This window comes from Biomphalaria glabrata, chromosome 1 (assembly GCF_947242115.1).
Source record: "Biomphalaria glabrata chromosome 1, xgBioGlab47.1, whole genome shotgun sequence".
In the NCBI taxonomy this organism is placed as follows: Eukaryota; Metazoa; Mollusca; class Gastropoda; family Planorbidae; genus Biomphalaria; species Biomphalaria glabrata.
The window spans coordinates 75,032,177-75,045,484 of record NC_074711.1 but is presented as its reverse complement, the minus strand read 5'-3'; the positions used below and the strand labels follow the sequence as shown (position 1 = coordinate 75,045,484).

General features: G+C 37.2%; 1 protein-coding gene across 4 annotated transcripts in view; it reads right to left on the bottom strand.

Moving 5' to 3' along the window:
• Positions 1–13,308, bottom strand: part of LOC106053688 (acetylcholine receptor subunit alpha-like 1) — a 96,223-nt gene that overhangs the window by 49,921 nt on the left and 32,994 nt on the right. For all 4 annotated transcript variants that reach the window (XM_056014305.1, XM_056014320.1, XM_056014298.1 and 1 more), the window contains exon 2: positions 7,414–7,458. In XM_056014305.1, the coding sequence (XP_055870280.1) occupies positions 7,414–7,458 (45 nt within the window). The remainder of the gene's footprint in view (positions 1–7,413; positions 7,459–13,308) is intronic.

Below are 13,308 nucleotides of genomic sequence, written 5' to 3'. Positions count from 1 at the left end.
GTTTATTTGGTCTTATTGTGACTTCTTGACACTCAATATAGACTATAATAACATTATAGGCCAAATAATACACTAATAATATTTCTTACACGAGAATTTACATTTTAAAACTATTATATATATATATATATATATATATATATATATATATATATATATATATATATATAATGATGCTATATATTTAATTACATTTAATCATATGAATCATTAGTTTCTGTTGAATACATATTGCTGCATCAAATGAACCAAATTTTTCTACCTTTAATGGTACACCTATTATAAGCCCTTCGCAGCTTTTATAGAAAATATTTCAATCATATGTTCAGTTCAGAAACAACTTCATTAAGAAACTCAGATGGCGTGGACAGACAGTCTGCGTCATGGCTGTCCTGGTGGCTAGTTTAAAGGGTCACTTCGACAGACCAGAACAAATAACTAATCCTGGAAGTTGTTAGGAAGGTCAAGTCCTATGATGTCATTGGGTGGTCAGTAGAGTGTAAAGGCAATAAAGTTAGTGACGGTCAGCCGGCTTAAGCAACGACGTTAGTGTCTGGTTAGTTATTTAGCCAGTGAGAGGTCCAAGAGGACATTGCAATTAGGTCTTGAAACAGAGCGACGCTAAATGACTTTAAAAAATACAATCAATGTTTATCTGTGTTGATAGGGAAACAAAATCTATCAATTAACATTCATGGAATAAAAAATACAAGTGCCGCTGCGTCTAGCTTATAGCATTTCTAAACTGAATAAAGCATTTCAAATTACGTAACGTTTGCTTTGTTGATAGCAGGATTTACAAAATAACTCAATGTAGTGATGCTTTGCTTAAGCTAGAGCCCGCGGATCATATCCGGCCCGTGAGGTCATGCTATGTTGCATCTCGTAATTTCTGTTCAAATTACGTAATGAACGAAAATCAGTTCCATTGTATAAGCAAATTTTTTTTTGTGGGGATGCGGCCCACCACAAATGTTTTGGAAATGTTTGTAGCCCGTAATACATGTGTGGGAAAAGTGTGTAGCCCCCATGCCAAAAAAAAAAAGAAAAGATGGGCGCCACTGACCATAGGCAATAAACTTATTGAATATTTCTGTACAGATTTATAAATTATTTATTTATTTACGTCCTATTTCAATCCTTGTTTTAACCCTTACTCTGCACCAAACAGCTAAGTCTAAAGCGCTTAGCCAAAGCCTTTCTTTAAACTGAGTTTCAACCACCTAGAGATGGTTGCTGAACCCTATCTCCTTTCTACCCCAGATTTGTTACAACTAACAGTTGGCAACTCGTTCAGTCGAAAAAAACACACATCTAGGTGGAATGTTAACATCTATGTTTTTTGTTTTCTTTCTTCTGAGGTTTCCCCCCCCCCCTCCCCCCCCATCGTTCCTTTCAAAACCATTTTTCGTTTGTACTTCGATCTATTCTAGTCGCGGCCAATTGTTCCTATTTTATGCATGAGTTCGTCTATTAGAGTTACTGATGGGGGAGGAGAGAAAATTTTGTGTTTAGTAATAGCTCCTTGAAATTAGGCGTTCGAAAGTACGATAGTGACGAACCTGTGTGTGTGTGTGTGTATTGGAGAGTGAGTAAAAGAACGTAAGCAGTGATCCGTAACGTAATTGGTAGAAAAAAAAATGGGGAGAGAGTGTTCAGAAAGTCATCGCGATGTCTTGAACTGTGTCTGTTGTTTGAGTTTGAAAATAAACTTGGCATGCACCGAGTTGAAGATTAAATTCTAGAACTAGGCTTAGAAACAAAACATCCCAGCAGTGAATTCTAGAACTAGGCTTAGAAACAAAACATCCCAGCAGTGAATTCTGGGACAAGTCTTAGAAACAAAACATCCCAGCAGTGAATTCTAGAACTAGGCTTAGAAACAAAACATCCCAGCAGTGAATTCTAGAACTAGGCTTAGAAACAAAACATCCCAGCAGTGAATTCTAGAACTAGGCTTAGAAACAAAACATCCCAGCAGTGAATTCTAGAACTAGGCTTAGAAACAAAACATCCCAGCAGTGAATTCTAGAACTAGGCTTAGAAACAAAACATCCCAGCAGTGAATTCTAGAACTAGAATTAGAAACAAAACATCCCAGCAGTGAATTCTGGGACTAGGCTTAGAAACAAAACATCCCAGCAGTGAATTCTAGAACTAGGCTTAGAAACAAAACATCCCAGCAGTGAATTCTAGAACTAGGCTTAGAAACAAAACATCCCAGCAGTGAATTCTAGAACTAGGCTTAGAAACAAAACATCCCAGCAGTGAATTCTAGAACTAGGCTTAGAAACAAAACATCCCAGCAGTGAATTCTAGAACTAGACTTAGAAACAAAACATCCCAGCAGTGAATTCTGGGACTAGGCTTAGAAACAAAACATCCCAGCAGTGAATTCTGGGACTAGGCTTAGAAACAAAACGTCCCAGCAGTGAATTCTAGAACTAGGCTTAGAAACAAAACATCCCAGCAGTGAATTCTAGAACTAGGCTTAGAAACAAAACATCCCAGCAGTGAATTCTGGGACAAGTCTTAGAAACAAAACATCCCAGCAGTGAATTCTGGGACTAGGCTTAGAAACAAAACATCCCAGCAGTGAATTCTGGGACTAGGCTTAAAAACAAAACATCCCAGCAGTGAATTCTGGGACAAGTCTTAGAAACAAAACATCCCAGCAGTGAATTCTAGAACTAGGCTTAGAAACAAAACATCCCAGCAGTGAATTCTAGAACTAGGCTTAGAAACAAAACATCCCAGCAGTGTTCTTGCATATTCTTTATCTTGAGCAGACACGTCATCTGGTATTTCCGAATAAAAGCCCTAGTCATTAGAGAATTAAATACATAAATAGAAGATCAGGAACAATTTTTGGTACCGTCTTGTAAGTATTGTTCTTTATACCATAGGAGTTGGGGTGGGTTAAAAATGTTTTTTTTTTTTTAAATGTATCATTCATTAGTTATTAAGTATCATTAATTAGTTATTAAGTATCAAATGATCTCTGTTACGAAAAAGTTATCAGGTTCTTAAAGGAGGAATTGTCTCTAAAAAACAAAAGCTTTTTTTTTTTTTTTTTTTTTGGGGGGGGGGGGGTACTGTTTTTTCTCCAACAGATGTTCCTGAAACCAAAAGTCAAAATGTAACCGAGCGGAAGAAGTCAAGTTTCAGACATATAACAGAGAGCAATGAAATGTACACACTTATTTAAAACACTTTTGTAATAACGCATAAAACTGTTTTGAATTTCTTTGTTTATATATAATGATGTTTCTTGAAATAGCCAGACTTTCTATAACTGTTTATTCCCGTAGAGCTAGTGATACAATATATGAGCATACATCAAATATTTCAATAGCAAGCCGAAATGAACTCTGGGACATTTGTTCAGTCTGAATTTTTACGAACCGTGTCTTAGTTCGTCTGGGGTTTTCTAAACTACTAAAGATGAGATCTAGGGTCACTATATTCAAGGCACTTCAGACTTTAGTGTAATCTTTAAAAAAAAACAACAACAGAAAAACATTTTAAAAAATTTATCAAAAAAAGACAAAACCTCCTATATACAACTGATTTCTTTGCTCGGTTAAATAAGAAATGTTAGATTTTAAAAATAAAAGTACATTTTTTTTATCCCGTCACCCCTCACCCTATAAAAAGAAATCCTGATTAAGCGAATGTATAAATCTACTTTGTGTTCAGTCTAAAGATCTAGACTAAGAAGAAGGTGCACAAAATATTCCTAAACATTAATTTAGCAAACTCTCGAATGAACAGAGCCTACATACCGAAGACGCTATCTGTCCAAGATCAAGATTTTCTAGTAGCCTAGCCAAATTTAAATTCATTTTTTGAATACTTTGAACAACTTCAACGGTGTGTCAAGGCCCAGAACTTCTCTTTTCAGACGGGTCTGTGTCAAGGCCCAGAGTTTATCTTCTTTGACGGAGCTGTGTCAATGCCTAGAGTTTCCCTTCTTTGGCCGGCCTAGGTCAAGGCCTAGACCTTCCTTTCTTTGACCAGCTTGTGTCAAGGCCTAGAGATTCCTTTCTTTGACAAGCCTGTGTCAAGGCCTAGAGTTTGTCTTCTTTGACCGACCTGTGTCAAGGCCTAGAGCTTCCTTTCTTTGACCAGCCTGTGTCAAGGCCTAGAGCTTGTCTTCTTTGGCCGGCCTGTGTCAAGGCCTAGACCTTCCTTTCTTTGACCAGCTTGTGTCAAGGCCTAGAGCTTCCTTTCTTTGACCAGCCTGTGTCAAGGCCTAGAGCTTGTCTTCTTTGACCAGCCTGTATCAAGGCCTAGAGTCAGTCTTCCCTACATCTATTCAACTTTTTACTTCTTGATAAAGTGAATGTTAATTGGGGGTGGGGGAGTGATTAGTTACCTTTGAAGTAAGTCTCAAGAAATGAAAAAAAAAACATCAAAAAAAAAAACCCACCATATATTGATATGTTCTCATAGCCACTTTGAATTAAGACCAAGGAGAAAAGTTGTGAAGAAATTCAAGTTGAACTGATTGCCTTGAAATTGTATTTGAGTAGAATTGATTTTCCTTAATATTGTAACCACTCTTATTTGATTCCCCTGATTGATTCCAATAAGAACTTTATGTTTCCTTTGAACGAAAGAATAGAATAATAAGATCAACTCTGTCATTTGTCTAGAGCAGATTTTGGTTCTCGCGGTGAGTCTCTAGTAGGGAATGTAAAAAAGGAATGAATCGATCTAAAAATTAGAACATACAATTTCTTGTAATTAGCATGAGATTTGAGATCTAGGTATACATCGATACTCATGTCAGGGGAAAAAAATTCCATTATTAAAGCCACGTGATTGAGAATTATAACCGGAAATAGTTGCCGGGAAATATGGACTACAATTGTGATAATGGGATTTTTTTCTACATTTTCAATTTCTACTCAAAAAAGTTCTTTCTATGTGTGAAGCTTTAAAGTTTTCCTTTCAAAGTGTCACTACAGCCCTTGTTAGAAGAGATTAGTTTGAGAACCGCGCGATCACTTGTCAAACTGAGTACTAGTCCTCTTCCCCTTAGCTCTTATCTTATGTACGCGCCTTTATTAACTCATAACGCTGGAGAATCTTTATGAGCAGACGTAGCCCTCGGTGGTTTATGATCGCCTTTATGGGGAACACGTTCCCGCCACAAAACAGCGAACTTGTATCCAAACGCCGCCGGCCGAAGAAGATCTACGTCTTCTTGGTAGAATGGCCGCCGAATTGGACGTCTGCTAGCTGAAAAGCAGGAGACGAGATTTATGTCCTTTTGGTAGCATTTGGACTAATATGAAAGGATAATAAAAGATAAATGTTTCTTTATCCGCATTTTCTTTCTTTATTGTTGGAGAATGCAGAGAGTGAAGGATATCTTTATATTATATACTTCATTTAAACGTTTATCGCATTAGACTAGTGTGTGTGTGCTGGTTTCTGCGGCCCTGCTTCCATAGAGTTAGAATTTGTTAAAGCACCTCGTAGAAGGTCAAGGAAAAACATTTGAATATAGAAATAGTAGAACATCTGTATCAACATTATTTATATTGTTTGTCGGAAAACTAGAAATAGCTTTTGGGTGTGTATGTGTATGTGTTGGGTGTGTATGTGTATGTGTTGGGTGTGTATGGTGTACAGACTAACGAATGTGTTGAAATGCATGTATGTAAGAAGGTATAGGATAATGTTTGTGCATTAGTTTTACAGCAGAAGGAAATGTCACAACTCTTTCCAGTGTACTACGTAACGATAGACATATAAAAGAAGTAGGTGCCGCTCAATGTCAACGACTCAACTAAAATGGTATTTCAAATAATTGGGCATCTGACTTGCTGTGATCAAATGAGTTAATCGATTTCTACTCTAGTTGGTAACAGTGATCCTTCCATTGATCTATCTTGACATGGTCTATTTGATCTATTTATTTCTAAATCTTTTACTATCTTCATATTTATATTTATTGGTTTCCTTACATGGACCCAGTGTTTCTCCATATCACGTTCTCTTCTTTGTCTGTGTTGCTATATTTTATTGCTTATGAAGAATGTAAACTAGATCTTAAAAATTGAAAAGAGAGAGCAGGCAACTTTGTTTGAAATCTTGAAAACCCCCGAATAAAAGAGAAACAGTAAAGACTGATGACTTAAAAGCTCTGAGGACGAGAGAGAATGGACTAGTAGCTCTTTCTGAGAACTATTGGAATCTTTAAGCTATGACTATGAGAAAAAGCAACTGTCTAGGTAAAGAAAGCGAATAGGCCTTCAAAATGTAGATCTAATGGATTACTTGATGGATGAAATGAAAGGTAGAGGAATCCAGTGGTCCATAACTTACAATGACTGAAAAGGCACCAAGTAAAAGAAGACAAGAAACTGTCAGAAGAAACCTCTTCTCTACATGATATCCTTAAGATGGCTGAGAATGGGAAGAAATGTTGCATGCTGGGAAACATGATATTTATATCCCCTGGCGCCCTGATCTCAGTTGACTGTATGACTAGATGTGAATGGTTTAGAAAAAGGAAATTAATATTTAAATACAAGCAAAATTTACAAAAAAAAATATTAATAAAAAAAGTATCTAATGGGAGGAACTCCAAATTTTAAAAAGCCATATTTCTAAATAATCTACTATTTATTTCCCTTTTTCAATAGCTAACAAATAATTAATATCCACTAATTAATTAATTAGATTTTTTAAGTTATTAATTCATGTTTTACTAGGTACAGTCGATAATTCTGTAAAGTTTCAACTTAATCCGAGAATGGGAATAGGGAAAATAGCATATACGAAAATTCTACCAGACAGAGTGAATTGATAGAAGCTTGGTCCAAAAGATACATTTTATACAAAGCAGATAAATATGTCTGAATATTTAAATTCTATAAGTCTTTTTTGTTTATTAAAGCCCTATGTTTAGCTCTCTATATTAAATTCACTACGTCATTTCAGAAAACAAACTTTTTCACAGAAAATTATTAAATTTTGTTTTTATCAATGTACACTTCTTCCTAGCATTCGACTCATTATTTAGTCAAAAATACAAACTTGACTTTATATATTATGCATTATTTTTACACTATGTTTTAAAACCTCGATGGTGTAAGTTGACATTCAAAGGTGGATTAACAATAAAATAGATAAAAATTGAGAATGTAGTAGAGATAATCTACCGAGATACAACAAATCTGGACTTATATGTTTATAATGTCACTTTCGGGTGGGTGACAATTGTAAGTTGGCGTGTATACTAGTGCTGTAAGAGACAAAGACCATCCTTAATGTACAACGTGAAATGATTCAAGGTTATCAATAGATGTGTTGTGTGACTATCTCAGCGTGTCATTATTACCTTAAATCTGACATTGACATTTGGACAGTAACCAGCAGACAGACAGACAGACTCACCTGACGTAGCCAGACATTAGTCGTCATGATTTGATTCTTCTCGTCCTGTGGGAGAAACAAAACAGACATGAAGTCATTGGTTTGTTACCTCACTGGAGTATTGCACTCTCTCTCTCAACACACACACACACACAGCACCACTACACACAGGCACACCGTCACATAGACTCATGCCGTGATTTGCGGGGATGCATAAAACTAAAAGTTGCTTTCACTTAGGGCTTAGACCAACTAACCAGGGATGTGAGACTCTGAACATTGGATGAACCAAGTTAAGTTTGCAATGCGGACTTGAGGGTAAAGATGAACAAAGGATAACTCTGTGTGTGTGTGTGTGTGTATTAAAGGAGAAAGAGATACTGATAGAGAGAGAGAGAGATTAGATATGTGATGACCGAAAGACTGGTACAAATTGTCGGGCTGTAAATGTTGTACGAACATACAGAGATACCAGATTGCCAGACTGATTTATAGGTGATAGACTCATGACTGACTGTCTTTGTGGACTGTAGGTGATAGACTTCAAAAGGGTAGTGAGGGTGGGGGAGGCTAGGGGGCACGTAGTACCAGGCGCCAACCTCAGGTAGATATTTTAATTAAGCAATACATTCTAAGGTTATTTGTATTATATTTGTATTAAATACTTTGTCTTTATAAGCCTATGTGATGTGGGACGGGCGGGGTGCCAATATAGTTTCTTGCCCCCGCCCCACGTTGTGCTCACTACGCCACTGACAGACTCGTGACAAATGATTGAAATGCTGTTGCTTTAATACGACAACTGCTGGTGTTTGATGACAATGTTTCTTGTGCGTCTATCACCTACAGATCACACGTGTAGAATTTTGTGTAAGACTTTTTAAAAAAGGGGTTTAGAGGCAGACATCCATTCAACAACATAAAATTGTATTCTAGCGCTGCAATTATATGCTCGTGATCAAATGGTCACGTCATCAAACCATTCGTTAGTTTTAAAACTAAGCTGTACGCGTCTGTTAATGTTAAAAAAAACAATATCAGCAGCAACAACAAAAACAGCGGCAACAGCATCAGCAGCAACAACAACTGTAGCAACAACAACAACAACAACATTATCAACAACAACAACATCAGCAACAACAACAAACATTAGCAGCAACAACAAACATTAGCAGCAACAACAACAACAACATTAGCAACAACAACAACATTAGCAACAACAACAACATCAGCAACAACAACAACATTAGCAACAACAACAGCAGCAACAACAACAATAACAACATTAGCAGCAGCAACAACAACATTAGCAGCAGCAACAACAACATTAGCAGCAACAACAACATCAGCAACAACAACAGTAGAAACAATAACAACGACATCAGCAACAACAACAACAGTAGCAGCAACAACAACATCAGCATGAACAACAACATTAGCAGCAACAACAAATACATTAGCAACAACAACAACATCAGCATGAACAACAACATTAGCAGCAACAACAAATACATTAGCAACAACAACAACATCAGCAACAACAACATTAGCAGCAACAACAAATACATTAGCAACAACAACAGAAGCAACAACAAAAATAACAACATTAGCAGCAGCAACAACAACATTAGCAACAACAACAGTAGAAACAATAACAACGACATCAGCAACAACAACATTAGCAGCAACAACAAATACATTAGCAACAACAACAGCAGCAACAACAACAATAACAACATTAGCAGCAGCAACAACAACATTAGCAGCAGCAACAACAACATTAGCAACAACAACAACACCAGCAACAACAACAGTAGAAACAATAAGAACGACATCAACAACAACAACATTAGCAGCAAAAACAACATCAGCATGAACAACAACATTAGCAGCAACAACAAATACATTAGCAGCAACAACAGCAGCAACAACAACAACAACATTAGCAGCAACAACAACAACAGCAGCAACAACAGAAGAAGCAACAACAAAAGCAGCAGCAGAAGCAACAACAAGTCCAACACTGTCTAAGGTGAATCAGAAGATGGTTACAAACCCTTGAACACATTTAGTGACATCGTAGTTTATCTCTCTTGCAGCTTCTGTGAACACATTGATCTGAAGGGGACAACTAGCCGACCATGCAAGCTTTGCTTCCGATTATTGTTGAGTAATGCGAAAAAGAAGACTATTTCAATAACGAATAGATTTCCTTTTTTTAACAATCATGTAATTATGCGATTCAGCAAATTATGCAATAATGAGGTATTCTATTAAACAGGCTTGTAATAGACAACTGACAGAAATGAGAAAAGTTTAAGAACTTAGGACTAGAACTAATTGTATCAAACAATAATATACCTAATATGGATACAATGACAGGCAATTTACTATTTTTACTAGCATCAAACTTCGAGTTCATTCCATTGCTTAGATCTCAAATCTTGCAACAGATTTTCGACACCTTGAAACCAAACCAATTTTTTTTTCTTTTTTTTTTTACTTGTGCATTTAAAAGATGACACAATAATCCAGCGAAGGTCAAAGGTTACTCTCATGGCGCCAGGGCTGTCGGGGGAGGGGAGGCGATATATTTGTTTGGACACAATTCGTTAAGTCTGAGACTCGTGTGCTATAAACACATTATCCATACATGATATTCTCTTACAGCTAATGGAAATATTTTACATCTAGTATGCAATGTTGAAATAGCATATTTGTAAGCATTGCTGGTAACAGATGAGGTGTTACAGTGCTAGTCATTGGTTATCTTCAAAAGTTCTCACCCTACCCCTGTAACACGGATTATATTGTTACGATCTTCTCTGTCAGGCCTTCTGCAAACACTACCCAACAACACAACACATCTAAAACATCAACTTGACAACAAGAGCTTCAAGTAACAAAGTGGCGATTTAATGACAAGTACATCAAAAGCCAATACAACACAATTGGCTACATCAAATTCAAATGCTTTCTTGTACTTAACAGAACTGCCTGACTAAACATTACTAGTCTCTCTAGCTCGTACAGCTACATTCTAAAGGACTCAAAGGTACCACTAGTCCTTACTGCCTTGCTGTCCTGGACTCAACTGTCAATTGTTACCCACTGTGTCTCTTCCTTGAAGGCTTTCGGTCACATGACCACAACATGGGTCACAACATGGGTCATATTTGCGTGAACTAGCAGTACGGTCCCTTGTTCAACAGCCGTTGACCCGTTGACCTGTGTGATTGGCCTGAGTCGTGTGTATCAGTAGGCCGCACATACATTAACCCTTTCGGTCCGCCACTGGAGTTACTACAATATATATATTATTTACCATTCTCTCTCTCTCTCTCTCTCTCTCTCTCTCTATATATATATATATATATATATATATATATATATATATATATGTATATATATGTATATATATGTATACATATAGATAAATGTGAGTTTACATCACTAAAAATGCTTTGTTAAAACACAGAATCAACAATTCATTTCAAATTACGAAACTTGGCTTTAAAGCTATTAACGCTACGATGCACCAATATCATTCATGAGAAAAGCATTGCGTTACGTCATAATAGGGACAACTTGTTCAGGCTATCAAACGCAAGGCCATTCGTTATAGAAGGCCTGAACTCTGACCTGCAACGTCACAACCTATGGGCAGTTTAGACCAATAGATCGTTGCCACGTCGTAAACAGATGTGAGGTTGCAAGTCAGTGTTCAGGCCTTCTATACATATTGGTCTCGCCAAACGTCCCTCTGACTTGAGTCGGTGACGTTGTTGTTATGATTGCGTACCCTCCCCCTTTACCACCTCTCATCTTCCCACTTCTCTTTACACTACAGTCCTTCTCTTTACACTACAGTTCTTCTCTTTACACTACAGTCCTTCTCTTTACACTACAGTCCTTCTCTTTACACTACAGTCCTTCTCTTTACACTACAGTCCTACCCTGCCCAAGCAACAACTTGAAACCGTTCAATCACGACCTGTCCATTGCCCATCGTCTGACCATCAGTTACAAGTAAGACCCACAAGCCCAACACTCACGACATTCCTCATCTCTGCCTTGTACACCCCCTTCCCATGATTCCTTTCTTCTCCTCGAGTTCCATGTTATGTTTCAGTAATGGGAGGGCTTGATTATACAGTCCAATGCAACTCTCACTACGTCATACTTGGGGTAAAGACAAAAAATGGCGCATACAATTACAATAAATTTCCATTAGCTCCGCATGTCATCGAAGTTTTTTTTAACTTTAAGACAAAAAGAAAGCGGGAATATCCTTTAAAAATGAATTCTTGCTCATATGAATCAAATCCTTGCTGTATAACTGTTATACATTTTCTTTCTCGGACACTAGACATTAGATCTAAGATCTTGGATTATTTTATTTGTACATCGACAATTCTTCTCTGCATGAACTTGGTGCCCTGTCGAAAACGATAAGGCCAATAAGGAAGCAAAACAGAATGCCCGTTGGGTGCCCAAGGACCGAGTCCATTGCACTGGCGAGGATGAAAACGTGCCCTGACAAACATGTCATTATCCACACACAGTTTTTTCAAGGAGCCGCTTTTATGGTGGACATTTGAACGGTTAATGCGGTCCAGAGACGGAATATGGGGGCGTTTCCTCGGTGTGCTAAGTCTTCGGCGGCGCCTCTATCCCGATCTTCTTGGGATACAAGCCATCAGTAATAGGGATGAAACAAATATACCTCTGCTTGGATGTTTCTCACACTGAACAGTTGTTCAGACCAGCCGATGGAGGAGAGTTTCCGTAGTCTAGACATTTACGACAATTTAAAAAAAAAAAAAGAAAGAGGTAGACAAATATTATTAATATCAAAGTATTGTGTTTTTTTTTTAAATTAAATTATTTCCTAATTAGTTCTAAATGTGATGACAGATTCAAGAGCCTAAAGCTGACATTATCACTTTAGAGGTTGAAGGGCAGAAGCTAAAAATGTTCAGGCTTGGGGGTTTTAAGAGTAGCAAGTGGCCTTAATTGTGAGTAGTTCAGATGAACCATTATATGAATGAAAGCACATTACATTGGTTTCATTATTCCAGTGAAATGAACAAGTCAAAAATGACATGTGGACAATTGTCTTTAATGAACTTTTAAAATTAAATGTTCATATTTTATAAAACGATTTCTTTAAAGTATAAAGGAAAAAGTTTTCCAAATAAAAAGAGATTAGTGGATAAAACAAATATCATTATAAGAAGTAAAGAATACCAAGCAATGTTGGTTTTTGTCAAGAACAGTGAATAACTAGAAGATTCTTTTTTGTTTTGATTCAGTAAGAACGATTTTGCAAGACCGATACAGTAAGAGGGACTCATTAAGAGGGATACAGTAAGAGGGACTCAAACTCAAATAGCATCTAGAAAAAAAGTAAATACACAACCTCACATAAAACCATGATTTTACAAGCACGAGTCGACAGCGCTATATCGTGAAGATGCTTGAACACACAAAAGAAGGTACGTGTTAAACTAATTTAAAAGACTGATACAAATGACAGCGATCATGTCTCCTTACACGCTAGACGCTAACACAAGGTCATCAACAATCTTCCTTTGGTGAACTGCAGTTCCCCAGAGAGCTAAAAGCCAGGGCAGAGGGCAATTTCCAGTTTTGTTTCTTTTCCTTTATTTTCTTTGATTTTTTTTTTTTGCAGGGTTTTGTTTCGAAGTAACTCTTGCAGACGGCTTTCACTGCCCTAGGGGACAGCAGACGAGAGAACTCACGCCTGCCACGAGAATAATGAAGAGATTTATTGTAGTAAGCGATTTGGTCACGTGAGTCGCGGGCCTGTGAAAATCTCGGGGAAAAACACTGATGACTAGAAATTGGCGCCAACTAATTGGTTGAGGAATGATTGCAGTAACAAAGTTTGTT